Source organism: Nicotiana attenuata, chromosome 3 (genome assembly GCF_001879085.1).
Source record: "Nicotiana attenuata strain UT chromosome 3, NIATTr2, whole genome shotgun sequence".
Taxonomy (NCBI): domain Eukaryota; kingdom Viridiplantae; phylum Streptophyta; class Magnoliopsida; order Solanales; family Solanaceae; genus Nicotiana; species Nicotiana attenuata.
Window position 1 is genome coordinate 36692047 of NC_031991.1, and position 16977 is coordinate 36709023.

The window sequence follows — 16977 nt, forward strand, 5'->3', positions numbered from 1 at the left end:
GTCCGGAGGCTTGTGTGAAGGGAAAAGCTGTGATTGAGCTTTGAGTTTGGCCATGGAGCGAGGTAAGTGTTGTGTCTAACTTTGACTCGAGGGACTAGGAACCTTTGACTTAATTGCTATGTGAAAATCCATGTGAGTGGCGTATAAGTGAGGTAGCGAGTATCTATGCGCCGCCAATTTATCTGTTTTGCATGTTTTCTTCCCGTTCATAATATATTGTGTCCTGCCTTAACTGCTACATGCTTCACTGGTATTTTCATGCTTAATTGCTACTTGTCAGACATTGTTTTTCATTGTTGAAGGTATTAGCTATTCCTTAGTTTCATTGTCTCATATTATTGGCTCAAGTCGGCTTATCGGTGTTTTATGGTATATTTTGGATTGGTTTCGCTGAGTAGTATAATTTGAGTGAAGTTTCATAATTGTACAACTTTCCGTTTGCTTTAGTTTAAGGTTTAAATATTGTGGAGAGTTTTGAGTTAAATTATGAAATTCATGTTCTTATTGTGTGATTAGTACTAATATGGTGGGATCAGTTTGCACGTCGCAACAGGAGTAATAAGGGCGATATATTGAGGAGGAATAAGGGTGACATGCTATTATATGGTGGGATCGGGTTGCGCGCCGCAACAGGAGGAATAAGGGTAATATATTGAGGAGGAATAAGGGAGAATTGCTATTGTACGGTTGGATCGGGTTTCATGCCGCAACAGGAGGAATAAGGGTGAATGTTCATATCGATATTGATTATATGGTGGGATCGGAATGCGCGTCGCATCAGTGTATGTGTTTATGCATCTTTCTTCTACTGTGCAAGTTATTCTGTAGTTTTGCGTTTCACTTAATGGTTGGTTACAGCTGGGTATTGATGAGATACTTGAGTTCTGTATTCATTCCTTGCAAGTTACTATTTTATTATGTTCTGTTCTTCTTTCTGCTTTTATTATACAGTATATGCAGGTTATATTGTAAATGCCCCGCCGTAGCCTCGTCACTACCTCGTCGAGGTTAGGCTCGGCACTTACCAGTACATGTGGTCGGTTGTATTGATACTGCACTCTGCACTTTCTGTGCAGATTTTGGAGCAGGTTGTGGCTAATCGAGAGGTCGGTTGCAGATACATCCAACTAGGAGACCCAAGGTAGTCCTACTGGCATCCGCAGGCCCTGATGTCCCCTTCTACCTCTCTACATTACTATTTTCTTTATTTTCAAAACAGTTGTAATTTCTTTCGGACTGATGTTTGTAGATAATCATAGTACGTTCGTGGATTGTGACACCGGATTCTGGGTAGTAGTAGTAATAGTTCTAGCAATAGTTTATAAACAAAGAAGCTGTTTACTTACTTCCGCAGTTATGATCACTTGTTTTAACTTGTTTACTTTTATTCACTGAATCGTAAAGGGAATTGGTTAGTAATACTCTAACGTTAGCTTGCCTAACAAGTGTGATGTTAGGCGCCATCACGGTCCCGATGGTGGGAATTTCGGGTCGTGACAACTGCATAGTTAAACTTTGTTCAAGAGCCAGTTTGGAACTTTGTTCAAAATAGAACCAAAGGGGATGCAAGCTGCCAATTGTTATTGATTACCTGAAATAGTTAGCGGAAAATCAAGACATGATTGCTGATCAGTTTGTTAAATGTAGAGCGGAAAAGTTTCATATGTGAAGAACAGAGAGCGGATTTGATTTCATTGGATGGTAAAAATCAGAGATAAGTAAAATGGTGACACTAATCGAGATATTTTGGTTCCTCCCTCTCCAAGTGTGATTCGTAAATTATATTGTTTTTTTTTTTTTTTTTGTGAATGAGTAATTAAAAATTAAAATGAGGTTGATAAACATGCAGTTGATCCGAGCAACAATAAGCATACCACTAATTTCACTTCTTCTTACCACAGTTCCAGAAGCTTACAGTAGAGATGCCAAACTGTTCTTCCAGCCTAAGGACATCGTTAACATGCGTGGAGGAGGTATGATGCTAAGCCCAAACATCTCCTTTAGAGCAGGCGCCTGCTCAGAGAACTTAATCAGCTTTGCAACAATGGCAGCACTCTCCATCACGTGATTCATATCTGTGTCGCTCCACAGACGATGAATCAGTTGGTGTCTCCTCCTTTTGGAGCTTAACTTTATGCCCCATTTATGGAAGATCTCATTTCTCTCATCTCCTGGAAACCTTTTATATATGAGCCTGCTTAGCATAGCTCTCTCACGGCGAAGAGCTTTAAGGCTGTAATTAGAGAAAAGATAATTTGATTCAAATTATCAGATGATACACAGGTGCAATATATCAAGATTTGATATATAGCATTAGGTCAAGCTATTAATTTACCAGCCTATATGGTTCAAACACATTAAAAGGGTATCAAGAATTAAAAAACTCTGATCTAATTTACATGAATGCATGAGGGGAGTGTATAAAAATACAAAGGAGACAAAACATATTAAACGAGTGTAGAGGAGAGCAGCAAGGTGCAAATTTACCTTGACGCAAGACCGACTGTCTGACCACCTTGAAAAGCTGAATTTCCTTTGAGAAATGTCTCCTTGAGGAATGAAAGTCTTCTAACCTCGACCTCCATGTAAATAGAGTCCAAAGGGTCACCTTTAAACAGCAGGAAGAAATATGTCCTGTGGATCAACGAAATATGGCAAGTCTGCCAAAGTTCAATAATCCTTTTTTGCAGCTTCCCAAATTCAAGAGGCCAATCTGAAGGAACTTCCAATGAGAGTGGCATAGGATCCAATCCGACATTTTTTATATTCCTTTTCGACTTCCCAGAATCTTGAGCCTAGCACAGATATCAGGATGCATCTAATGAGGACAAAGTTCAGGATAAAGACCAGCTTTTCCAAGTGATTGCTCCGGTCTATGATGTTGTTTATTGACATTGAATTTCTCTAGTAAAGATATTTAAAGAGAGCGAGAACATTCTGACATCAGTTAATAAGGAAAAGGCTTGGCAGACGCATCAATCCAAAAATTCAACCAATTGCTAAAATAAAGTTGCCACAAACAGAGTAAAAGCAAACTAACAAGAGAGTCTAATTTATGATCTCTGCATGCACTGATCTAGCTGAATAACTATTTTCTGCCACTGCCGGCAATAACCACAAACATGGAAGAGAAGAAAGTGGATATGCAAGCATTATCTGCCACTAAATTGACCACAGCAAAATGGCACGCACAAGGTAAGTTCTGCATATCTAACTGTAAAGCCATGCAAACAAAACTTACAGGAAGAAAACAAACAAGGTACCCTAAACAAGCTTAAGTAGGAATGAATATAGTCCAGACCTGATTGTGCAGTTGATTATCATACTCAAGCTTAGCCATCTCCTTCAGGCCTGCCACAGAAGTGTCAACACTCGGGATATCCTCATCTCCAGGAGCATTGCTGCCACTTTTGAGCTCATCTATGAAAGTGCTACAGTTAGAGGACTGTGAATTGTTTCTTGACAATTTAGGTCTGGTTTTCCCGTAAATTAATGGAGGATATTTCCAGTGCTTCCTTTGGAGGCCTTGCTCGTCAGTTGGGGTAGTCTCTCTTTGTTCTACTATCCCAGATTCAGGTGAAAACGAGCCAATCATAAGATTTTCTCTAGAGCTCCTGCTTCTTGTTAATTTCATGTTTATATAGCCTGATATACTTGTTGAAAGGGCACATGGAGATGAATCAAGAGGGTGAAATCTGGCAAGAGAATCTGTAGTCTTCTGTATGTCATGCATTTTCTGCTCCAATGGCCCATGAGGAAAGCAATTTCTAGTGCTGCTAGCTTGTCCATGAGACAGTGGTGATAGCTCCCTATGGTCAACATGTCCATTGCTGGAAGGAGGAGATATTCTTTCTCCATTCTCATAGTTTGATAAGCTAAAGGATTCAAAGGTTCTATTTCCACCAAGCTCATCCACCTCAATACATTGAACTTCCTTGCAAAAATCATCAGAATCTTCTCCTGTCACAAAAGCGAAATTTTTGCTCCTTTGATATCGATCAGGCAAACCAAAGTTGCCACTACATTGAGTAGGTATAGCATAGGATGTGACATCACTTTCACTGTCCCTGTTATATGACTCAGCTTTAGCTATTGAGTCAGATACTGAGCATTCATCTCCAAACATGCTCCCTTCTAGTGATTTAGGAAGTAGACTTGATGCACCCTGAAAAGTTTGAGAGATATAAGCAACAAATGAAGGACAGCTCGAATGTCTAACTCAATCGCAAGACATTATACAAACCCTTTGGCTGGAAATTTTATCATTTCCAAACATCCGCAGCAAATCCTCAACCCGGGATTGAGCAAGATTACGCTGCTTAGTTAATTCCCTCATTTCATTCTCTAACTGCATATAGAACCACATAAACCAAGTGAATATTCTATAAACAAAATAATGTCAGATCGAACTGAGCTCCACATGATAGATAGTATAGTGATTTACTTTCATAAGTAACTGCCAAAGAAACCAACTTTTCCAGATTGGACAGGAAATATTGTCACTAGAAATGTTCAATTTACGAAAACATTTGCATATACTGCTAAAACCTGAAATAAGGATGCTTTCATCTGACTAAATGTAAAATAAAATTGGCAAAATACATAAAGACCCCATTAAACTTTCCAAAAAACAGGTTTGAGCACTTCAACTAAACGGGTGTTCTTTCACCCTCCTAAACGTATTTGAAATGAATAATTTTCCACCCTAATAGCTGATGTGGCGAAAACATAAAAATAAAAAAATAATTAAGCGCGTAAAAGGTGGGGCCCTTTCTTTTCTATTCTTCAGATCTCTTTAGTCGGTACTTGATCGGCGTCACGTAGGGCATTTGCTGCCGTTGAGGTGAAGAATTTTGGTGGTGGGTCCAGGTCCAGCTCATCTTCCAGTTCCGGTTCGGGTTCACCGGTTCTGTCTGTATCACTGAGCATTTCGCCGCCGGTGAGTTTGAGTCCGAAAAGCTTAATGCCTAAGTCACCGGAACTGGTCGCTATTCATACTTCTCCACCACCTCAGTATTCTCCTCCGCCTCCGCCTCCGCCTCCGCTTCTGCCGCGAGCAAATTTTGTGCCGATATTAGTCATGGGGAATGAATCTGATTCACCATCTCCTCCTAGCTCATCATCACCGGAGAGATATTCAAGCAGAAGCATTGACTCTTCGCCCCGAAGTTTCAATGTTTGGGATCAGAATCTTGAATCTCCAGCGAGAATCACCAATAAGATACAGCAGATTGAGCCAGTTTCCATTGCCCCACCACCACCGCCGCCACTGCCTCTTTCGATTAGTATTCCAGCTAGTGTACCGCCTCTGCCTTCGCCACCACCATGTAAAAATTGGGATAGTCCAGAAACTCCAACGCCACCATCTAAGCCTCCAGTTCTTGTAACTCCTTTAAAGCCTATAGCACTTGAAAGTCCAGTATTGACATGGTTTTGACATGGCGCGCGTGTAAAACACCTCATATTGTGAGACTGGCATTATTGTTTCAGGTAGGAAAATAATTCACTTCAAATGCCTTTAGGGGTAAAAGAACACCCGTTTAGTTTCTCTGTTGAAATCTGTTTTTTGGACAAGTTTAATGGGGTCTTTTTGTATTTTGCCAATAAGATTTTACTTTATAAAAGAATTGAGTTATTCATTGAACTACACAAATTTTAAATATTGATGTTATGTTTTTCTATCAGACTAACTTTTCAACCGTTATTTTAATATTTTATTTTACTATCATTGGTAGAACAGAGAAATCAAACTAACATGTGTCTTCCATGTCAAGTCAAATACTATCATATAAGATGAGACAAGTGAAGTACTTTATTAACTGGAAAAGTGATTTCAATACTTTGTCAAAAGCATGGGATATGCAGAGAAGCCTTTTATCAGAAGCATCGGGATATGCAGAAAACAAAACATGTCTGAGTTTCCAGACATCGTACAACTCCTGTTGGCTTTTGCTAAATTGCAAGCACACGAACAAGAGTCTTTAGGAAGAAAGAAGGATCACCTTTTCAATCTGCTGATCTTTCTTCCTCAGCAATACCACATGATCACAAGTAGTTATAGGAGTTCTTATTTCGCTTTCTAATCTAGCTAACTCTTTCTGTAGATGCTTCACCAAGGCCTTGTCGGACATGACTACATTGACCTGTGCATTAGTGGTCACTTCTTTTGCGCAGCTGGCAAATAAAAGTGTATTTCGAGATTGCTCAACATGACTCTGTGCTGGGCTCAGGGTGCAAATAATGGCAGTTCTCGCGTTGCCTCCTAACGCAGGTTGAAGGATACGTGTTAGCTTAGAGTCCCTGTAGTTCACATGCCCATGTCTTTCCATGCTGCAATTAATCAACATAGATACACAAAGATGTGCTTCAGACCAAGGAAGTAGGAAAACAGACTATGAACCAAATACACTGTTATTGCATGTATAAACAGCTAATAGAGAGTGAAAGAAGGAACGACTCATCCATGGTTTAGATAAATGTTGATACTATGAAAATTTACATAAAACAACGTAATACTAAGATATTAGTAGCTTAAAGTTTAACCTCACTAGTCTGTGGGATATGCAAAGGTGACATCCCCAACATGAATTGTGGAATACTGACCACAGAAATCTGGTACATACTTAACCATTCATATATAGTTTCATCAACTAATGATATTGCACCCTATCAGGAAGGTGATTTAAGAGAGAAGCAATCAACCTGAGCTTGCGAATGACAGTTCCTAGGGTCAGTAAACTGCGATTAATATGACAGCCTTCTTTCAGTCTTTGCCCAACAGACAGCGCCTGAGATGCACGTTCACTTCCCGCCAGATCAACAAAGTTCTTCATTCAAAGATCATAAACCTTCCATCAGGAGGTCATGTGTTGATGCCCCAAAAAATATCATAAAGGAAATTAATTGACAGGTACCACACTCGCAGCAAGAGTTGTTTTGTTCTCCTTCCCTATAAACTCACGAGCTGAACTTTCAATTGTCTGAAGAAAGCAAAACCAAAAGAGTCCAGTTCATAAGTCTTTCCTCCTGGATCATGTATCACACAATTCACAGGAAATTGTTCAAGACAGAGAGAGAACAGGGGCATACCAATCTTAGAATTTGATGAGACCTGGAACTAGCTAAGTTAAGATAGGTCTCCCCGGTTTGTCTTTGAGCTGCAAAGGGCCACAAAACTTGTGATACATGGAGAAACTAATTTTGGTGCCACCTGCTAGACATTGATAGAATCTAAAAGAGATGGGGTAATACACCTGCCTTCACAGATGGATAAGAGCTCTTTGAGATGATCCCAGCCCCGTAAAGTTTCTTCTGTGAGTTTCTCAATGATGGTCCCTTTCTGCAGAACTCATAATTATTAGAAATTATTTGGAGTTTTTCGATGACAGTTCTTGTGTGCAGAACTAGAAATTATTGTGTCTTTTACACATGCTGCAAAACATAGAAATAGAAACCCACCTCAGGATCATCGAGCATTCTTAGCGGAGTACTATCTGAACTGAGGAGGTCTCTAACAACTTCGTTGTAAATCTCCATAGCAGAAAACTTTAAAACAAAAGATCTTTCTTCATGCTGGACAGAAAAAGGAAATATTACCTTTGCAAAAGCTCAAGGAACAAGCAAATAAAGAAGAAATACAATTTAGTATTTACAGCTGAACATACCCAATGCAAAGCAAATATAATGCCATTTAGTAATGAGATGCAACACATGTAGTCAAAAAGATTTACCCTTTTCATGTAGTCGTATATATCTGCCACTGTATACTCAGTAATTCCATTCATGGTGTATGTCTTTCCGCTGCTTGTTTGTCCATACGCAAAGATAGTTGCTGAAATAATATGTTTAGATTGTTGTAATGGATAAGATGTCTTTCACTTTATAAGGAGATGAAAATAAGAATATAAAGACATATAAAAAGAACACTCACAGTTGATTCCCCTGACAACTGAAAGGGCAATATCCTTTGTTCCTCCTTCGTACACTTCCCTTGTTGTGCAGTCTCCCCTAAACACTTTGTCTATTTTCAGGGGGAAAACAACAATAAGATAGAGGAAAAATAACATCTGTTACAATGGCAAATCATTTTCATATGGTACTTGAGATCTAACCCTTACATAGCTCTCAATGATCACATTCTCCATTGTGAATTAAGAGTAACAGTAAGTCTAAATGCAAAGGCTTGAAATGGGCAGTTTTCTTACCGAAAGTATAAGCAGTTGGAAGTCCAGACCTCTCCTGGAAACTGTTCCTATAGAAAATGGTGGTTTCATTAATGCATTCCCAATCAGAAGCTTCATTCCTTGCAATTTCCTTTTCACTCAGAGGCCTCAACCTCACCAAAACCAGAATCTTCTCTTCACCACTCAGTGCCGTCCCTTGCATTTTCTCCCACTTCATCTGTTCTTCACCACCAATAGCCCCCATGTCTACTTTTATCCAATCCTCTCTTTCTAAAAACTCATGTCATACTAATAACAACAACATCATGATTCAGGATCACCAAAGGAAACGTCAAAGCAAGCACAACTCTCTCATATTGCTGCTAACAGAAGAGTAAAGACAGTTAGCATGCTGCAATATTAGTTATGCTTGTGAAGAAAAACAACAATGATCAATCAAACTAGAGTTATTATACCCAGAAGACCTAACATAGAAAGTACTAAACAACTTATACCACACAATTACAAAGGTTAACTAATGCTTGCGAAGACGATTTACGAGTATAGGACTTAAAGGTAGTGGGTGCATCTCTTATCACATGGAGTGTACGTAATTCAAAAATATTCTTTAAATTTTCTATATAATAATAATAATATAATAATAATAATAATAATATAATAATAATAATACAACAACAACAACAAAAAACCTAGTATAATGCCACGAGTGGGGAATAATAATAATAATAATAATAATAATAATAATAATAATAATAATAATAATAATAATAATAATAATAATAAATGGATCTAATGGACGCAAATGCACTCATTACATACATATTGGATCCACATCTTAAGTTAGTGTAATTAAACACTTTGTATAAACTTTGGTGTTAAGTTCTTCAAATTAAGCATAAATTACATGAGAAGCATAAAAAAGACATGGTAATTTTGCTTAATGGGGACCAATGTAGGGACCCAAATCTGTTTCAAGACCAAGTTAGTGACTGTGAAGCTGGGAAAATTTTAAACACGAGTGGACCCTGACACGGCAACAATACAAAAGCATGTATATCAAACAGTGAATAGAGAAGTAATATTGAAAGAGAGTGCATCCACCTTCTGTGTCGTTATCACTGAAGGTAGTGAATGTAGTGATAGATAAGGGTTGCAATTGGACGGTCAGAATCCACCGTGCTTCAATTCTAGTGCTGAATATTTCAACCAAAAAGGAAAAAAACCGAAGCAAACAGAGATGTCATGTTAACTACCAGAATTACTAAATCCTCTTTACACATACACAAAATCTAAGATTTCAAAAGTGAGGAAACCATCAGCTTCATTTTTAATAACAGTTCAAAAACAAAAACAATTACGTCTCAATTCTAATTTAGTTGTTTAATCCGCCCTATTTGTCAAGTTTCATTTCAAAAGTTGAACCACGGAGAAGTTTCATAAAGTCCAACAGTTAACAAAATGATGCGGCTTGATCGAGTTTCAGATATAGTCTAAGAAAAACAACAAAAATCAGCTTGAGAAAAAATATTTTTCAACTATAAATTTGAAATCAAGGGTGAACTTTGAAGCTTAGAGAAACCGAAGCATCGTTCATCGATGATGATCATGATGAAGCTTTAAACGTTAAATACAGCTAGTTAAATTGAAAAATTAAACGAAAGGGAAAACATGAATAGCGAAAAAAAAAAAATTGCAGAGCAAAATACTACCAGAAAGAGTACAGACAGATACAACTAAGGAACGAAAACTCAATGGGTTCAACTATAAATTCGAATCAATTGTGAACTTGAATATAAGTGTACCTGAAGTTTCGTTTTCAGTTCATGATGATTAAATTTTACGCGTCAAATGCAGTCAATAAGTTGAAAGATGAGAGTTGAAAAACAGAATGTAGCCAAAAAAAAAAAAAAAACGCAACAATTTATCAGATAGAACAGTAAGAAATTTGGTGGAGCTTTACCTCCATTTTCAAATTCTCCTAGAAAAATAGACAGAAATGCACACCTATAGAACAAATCCTCTCTCTCTCTCTCTCTCTCTCTCTCTCACACACACACACACACACACACAGCGTTCAGTGTTCACTTGTGTGAACTACATAGATCATTAATCGGAGGGAGAAGTAGTTTTATTTTTGCAGTGGTGCAGCGCAACGGCTTTTTTCGTGGGACGAGGTGCGGACGAGGTGTAATGACAGATTTACCCTCACTTTATTTTAAAAAAAGGTCTAGAAACGAGACACCAATGCCACGTGGCACGTAAATATCGGTGCATAAATTCCATGCGTTTAATAAGCAGACGAAGTGTCACTTTTTAATTACAGTTTGTTTGGGACTAGGGACCGCTGTGGGCCTTTTTTTTTCCTTCTCATTTTCGTTATTATTCCTTCTCAATTTCCTATTAAACAGAACAAATTAAATATTTATTGTTCTCTGTGTCATTTTATATGACTATTTTGCTAAGTATTATGTATTAAAAAAAAGACATTTATAACACATAAACTATGTTTACATAACTATATTAATCATACGAATAGAATTATAGTCTATCATTAGTAGGGGTGGGTTTAGAAATTAAAGTTGATGGATTAAAATTTTCAAATTCTAGTATTAAATTTATTGTACTTTTGACATTATATGGTAAAAGGTTTAATATTTGTTAAAATCTCCTAACTTTTACATATATATTTCTGGGCAAAATGGCCTAAGTGACACATATACTTGTGCCACTTTGTCATGTCGGTCCTCCTACTTCACTTTTTTTCATCCAGACACTTTAACTTGTTCAAAATTTATATTTTAAACCCCTCTGACCGTGTGTGTATCTCACTTGCTTGACGTGGATGATACATCATATTCCACGTTATTTTTTTATATTTTATCTACTAAAATCACTTATTATACACTATTTCCTTAAAGAAAAAGAAAAAGAAAATCATTCTCAACCGGTGGCAAATAGGGGTGGGCATCGGTCGGTTCGGTTCGGTTGTGAATATTATCGGTTCTTCATATCGGTTATCGATTTATAAATATACTAAACCGATAACCGAACCGATAAGATATCGGTTATCGGGTATCGGTTAGTCGGTTATCAATCCTTATCGGTTTACCCGATAAGAATAAAAACTATCCAAAAATTTATTATAAAAATCGTGACCATACTATTAAGAGAAAGAAATTGAATTTTTGCTCTTAAGAGAAGAGGCATTAAATTTCAACTTAGAAAATAAAACTTTCTTTGCATTTGAAAATCTCAATGAATGATCACAATTTTCAAAGTTATAAGTTAATAGGAGTAAGAGATAAGACATTCAACAACCTAATCTTACTAACTATCTCTCTGCGGACGGGCATAATTTATTGGAAAATAATAAAATCCTAATCTTGTAAATACTAAAGAATCAGTGCAACAAAAGAAACAAATAGAAAAACTAAAAATTTGAACAAGTAATTCTCTAAAGTTTAAAACTAAAATCCTAATTGAAAAATTAAAATGAGAAATTCAGAAAAGATTAAAACTTACTCTAAGGATTAAGGTCAGAAGATGAAGAGTAACTACCGAGAGAATTGAGACAATGAAGCCATAAGGTGGTTTTATATACTTAGTGGATAAAATTATAATTTTGATAAAGCTTACTGGGCTATCGGTTAAACCGTTAATAAAATTGGGCAAATCGATACCCGAACCGATAACCCATTAGTCAAATAACATTAAACCGTTATCGAACTATTTACCCAATAACCCAATACCGATAATCCAATGGCATTTTATCGGTTCGATTTATCGGTTATACCCGAGATATGCCCAACCCTAGTGATAGAGACTTCTGGGACTCGAGGTCAGAATTCTTTGAGTTGCAAGCATAAGGAATTTTGAGTCTTCATAGTCTAGCTTATCATTTATTAGTACAGTTGCTGCCTCATTACAAAATGAGAGATGAAAAAGGAAAGAGCTGGCTTTTATCTTTTGATCCATTTTGTCAATTCCATGAATCTCCTCCACGTTCTGCTTCTTCTCAGTTGAAGACCTGGTCTGCTGCTTAAGCCTCTAATTACCCACTTATCATCAGATGTTAAATGCCCGGTTGAAGAAAAGGAATTCATCCTTCTATCTTTCGGCATGTTGAGATGATGGGATTCCCTGGATAGGAGATACATTTTCCCTCTTTTCTTCTAAACAATTACATCTATGGACTCAAAAGCTAATTGAAAAATTACTAATTGAGTTGTTTTTCTTTGTTTTCTTTTTTGGGGAGAAGAAGAAGAAGCGTGGGGGAACGAAAAGGGAGGGGGGTGTTATTTCGAGGGGAGAGGGGAAGAAGAAGATGCGTACAGAGGGGAACGAAAAGGGAGGGGGATGTTGGGGAGTGGGGAAGAAGAAGAAGAAGCGTACATGAGGGGAGGGGGGGGGGGGACAAAAGGGCGGGGGTGTTGTTGGGTGGGGGGCAATGGGGAAGAAGAAGAAGAAGCGTACAGGATGGGGTTTTTGAATTATTATTATTTTTTACTTATTTATTTTTCATTCTTATTTTAATGATTTTTTTTATTTTAATTATTTCGGATCAAAATGTTCATATTCAAGCTCATTATCCGCATCAATTACACCTACACACCTACTTTGTCTAGCTCAACTATTATTTTGTCACATGTGCTTGGTCAATGGTCAGAGGTGTTTAAAATATTTATTTTGAACAAGTTAAAGTGTCTGGATGAAAAAAAGTGAAGTAGAAAGACTGACATAACAAAGTAACACAAGTATAGATGTCATTTAGACCATTCTGCCTATATTTCTGTTACATGTTAAAAACATCGAGTACAATTAAACTCACAAAAACCAAAGCTCCATTCGCCACCATAACATAAAATGGAAGTATACTGCTGACTTTCAATACATAAAGAGTTATTAATATTTTTTAAATAAATTAAAAGAAAAGAGTGTAATATACAATAAGGAAAAAAGTGAAAGTAAATAATCTAACATTTAAAACTAAAGTGACTTTTGCAGAAGTGCTTATGATGGAGTTTTGAATTCAATGACGTATAATGGAAGTAGTAAATTTCAAATTTAGCACTTTCACTTTGGGTTACGTTTCCAAAATTCAAAATTAGCACCATTTGATTTTGAAAAAAAGTTCCCAAAAGAACAAACCAAAATGATTTACCCAAAAAAAGGAGCCTAACCCTAGAGGTCACAAAAGAGATACAAGTATTCTCTTAAAACATCTTTCTCAAAACTTAATTCAAACACAATACTTTTTTTTCAAAAGTATTTTCAAACACTAACCAAAATCTGAATTTAAACTCCGCAAGATTAATTACCGGCTTCTGGTTTTTCTCTAATGTTGTACTTCTCTTTTTTTTTTTGCATGTAAATTAAAGCCCTATAAAAGAAAATATATTCTAGATATTGATTAATTCACCAGTCTTCAGAGAGAAGTACAAGAAGCAAGAGATCTCTCTTCCCAATATCTAATTTGTTATCTGTGTTAGGATTTAGCTGAAAGAAATTCGATGAAAATAAATGTTAAATGCATCACTGGTTGCTGCCATCTTTTAATTAAAATTATCTATGTTGATGGATCTTCTTACTTTTCTTTTCAGTGTTCATTAACTATTGAATATTTCCATAAAGTTTGGACAAAAGTTAGAAATATGGTAGAAGAAGAGTGCCACCAATAATTCACATGGATATATTATGCAAACTAGTATTTTTAAAAGTGGGGCGCGAGGCAGAGCGTAAACCTTGAGGCGTTGGACGTAAGCCCCACTGATCCTTAAAATTTTATATATTAATATAATAAAAATAAATATTAAAAGAAGATAAAATTGTACAAAAATTAAGGAAAAAAAATATAAAGTAAGTGGAAATGATGTATAACTACTTCATCTTGAAATGACAAGGCTCAACAATTGATTAAAAACGAATAAGAATTGTTTAATGAAAAAACTAATCAAATTGTAAAAAAGTAGAAATTTGTAAACTAACTTGAATGAACAAAATAACTTGTAAAGCATATAATGAACTAACTATTTAACTTGAAATTTTAGATAATAGGCTAAATCAATTAAATTTGTAAAGTAAGGCCACAAGTAACCGATTTATCTCAATTTTGCGAATGTAAAATAGATGATTTCAGTGACAATAGTAAGAAAGGATAACAAAATTTATTACAAAGAAAGAAAACTTCTCGTAGATCTTGAATTGCTCGATGTGATTCTTTTGACAATTCCTCGTAAAGGCTAATTGAGCATCATCAACCACGTGTCGCCAGTTATATTATCCACGTGGCGAGTCCATTTTTACTAGTGCAGATAGTTCCTTCACTTTTAAAATGGCTGCTAATGAGTATACGGGAAGTGGTAGAAATTTTAGCTGGAAGAGAAAGCATGTCTAACACTCTTGTCCCAAAATTATAGTGACATGTTTTGAAATTGAAGCGACATTCGCCGTTTCCATTTAATGCTCGAGACAGGTGAAATAACTTGATGGATTCTGACATAAATATCGATTTTCAAGGCAGTGAAGGATCTGTTATGTCACACCTCCTTTTTTTCGAGGGAATAAGGAGTTTTTTCAATTAAAGTGACATCAATTGAAATGTGATTATTTTATTAATTTAGAGTCGTCACTTGGGATAATTTATGGTGTCTCAAGTCACCGATTTATTATAAAATCCCAAACCGAGGAAATTGACTCTATTTGTACGGTCCGCGAATACAGAAGATCGGGTAAGGAATTCTGTTAACCCGGAAGAAGGTGTGAGGCACTCCCGAGTTCCGTGGATTTAGCACGGTCGCTCAACTATTAATAATTGGCCTAATTATTTGATAATTACATATTTAGGAACTATTGTGCATTTTTAGCTTTCTAACCGCTTATAATAGAATTTTAATTGCTTTTAGGATTTATGAAATTTATTTAAATAACTCGCGATATCGCGCACTTATTGTTTTTGTACATATTGCGAATCGCGTCACGTAAAACGCACCCGCGATTTACAACATATTTTTTTTTAATTATTATTATTATTATTATTATTAGTATTATTATTATTATTATTATTATTATTCGAAGTTGTGGTCGAGTCGCGTGAAACGCGCACTCGAATTGGGATTTATCTATCTTGACTATGCCACGGGAACCGTACCCATAGTCACGATGATATATTTAATTAACGCGCCTTAAAGCAAGCTACGATGTTCATAATTATTTTCCTAAGTTTCGGATTATCGTGAGGCTTAAGAGTTATACATTCTTCTAACTTAACACCACTCATGGCATATTCTTATTCCTTGCCAAGAAAGAAACAACTCCAATTTTTTCATCTATCCAATTTAATAACTCACTTAAATCACCACTTCAACATGCTAAAACAAAGACAACGTAACATAACCCTATAAGTAAGAAAACTAAATCAAAGTCTATAGCGTATTTAACAGAAATCGTCCAACCAAACTTACGTGTATTCAAACGAATTAATCTTTAAAACCAATATATAACCCAAATAATACGCAATCAGTACACAATTAATACGAAAGAGATTAAGTATTTTCCATAAAGCTAATGGAATCCGTCACGAGCAAATAAAAACACTAATATATCAAAGCAAGTGTACACTTAAAATGTAAATAAATACTGAGAAAGATAGATTCGAATGGACCTTTATATTGATGAATAAAGCTGAAAATTTACAACTCAGTCGGAATAACAAAACAACAATCGCTGGACTGAAACGCCGAAATCGCGAACCGAAACCTTGAATCGGCACTGGAATCAATCTCGGCTCAAAATTCGATATACATTCTACGTTCACTTTCACACTGAAGCTTGAAAGGAAAAGTCAATTAAGAGAAATTCATAGCTATCTCCCGCAGGCTATTCTTTAGATCGTTCCACTAAAACGAGATAGTTTTGTGGCTTTGAGCTGCTGCATTTTTGTTGCTCATTTCCCCTTTAATGTGATTGTGCTTTTAAATCCCTTTTTCATTGTCACGTCCCTCCCTTCCTCTCTATCTATGTGTGAATGTGTCAAGAGAATATCTGAAATATCCAAATAGCAAAACGTGAACCTCTGTCTTGAAATTGAAGACCAAAATCGAGAAAGAGTTGATCGTTGACTGTTGCTCTTTTTTGGGAAAAATCTGAAGGGTGTCGCCTGTTTTTGTCAAGAATGGGTGAGGTCCTGCCTTTTTTTCTCTTGTGTGTTTTTCGGTGCGGCTTAAGTTTAGGAGATGGAGATTAGGTTTTTGTTTATATTATATTGGGGTTTATATTTGGATGTTGGAATTAATAGTGGCCCTTGGATGAAAGTAGATCAATGGCTATGATTAAGGGAGGGGTTTGATGGGTGAGAAAATGATTTGGGCTAAAAGGAATTGGAAAGAATGGGCCTTTGTCTTGCTGAGCCACTAAAATTCAAAAATGAGCTCCCAATTAGCCCAATTTCAATTCTTTCTCGTTGAACAAAAAATAAAAATAAAAATACTACAAAAATATACTAATTAATCTTAGTTAATAAGAATAAGCTATTAAAGTGAACTATATATTAAAATGAAAATATTTTTGGTATTTTTTAAATGTTATAAAAGGTAGAGAAAACTATGTTAAAGAAATGGTAAAAATGAAAATATTATCATTATAAAATACTAATAAGCTTAAATAAATAAAAAAAAGATATATAATAAGAGAAGAAATATTATAAAACTATTTTTGTGTTTTTAAACTTATGTTTTAAAATTAAAATTAAAAGTTGACTGAAATCCTATTAAAATGAAAATAAGTAAATACTTTTAAA

General features: G+C 35.9%; 1 protein-coding gene across 4 annotated transcripts; it reads right to left on the minus strand.

Moving 5' to 3' along the window:
* LOC109223535 (kinesin-like protein KIN-7E) lies at positions 1814 to 10312 on the minus strand. Of its 4 annotated transcripts, XM_019387897.1 has the most exons (15): positions 10144 to 10312; positions 9285 to 9376; positions 8205 to 8542; positions 7931 to 8020; positions 7731 to 7831; positions 7459 to 7572; positions 7258 to 7339; positions 7090 to 7157; positions 6915 to 6980; positions 6703 to 6827; positions 6003 to 6330; positions 4244 to 4348; positions 3302 to 4165; positions 2488 to 2795; positions 1814 to 2233 (listed from the first exon to the last, which is right to left on the minus strand). In XM_019387897.1, exons 3-15 carry the CDS (start codon positions 8425 to 8427, stop codon positions 1912 to 1914), a joined length of 2796 nt encoding a protein of 931 aa, XP_019243442.1. In that variant the 5' UTR covers positions 8428 to 8542; positions 9285 to 9376; positions 10144 to 10312; the 3' UTR covers positions 1814 to 1911. The 4 variants fall into 4 exon arrangements, with proteins under 4 accessions (XP_019243442.1, XP_019243443.1, XP_019243444.1 ...); XM_019387898.1 differs by lacking the exon at positions 9285 to 9376; XM_019387899.1 differs by lacking the exons at positions 9285 to 9376; positions 10144 to 10312 and adding an exon at positions 8678 to 8761.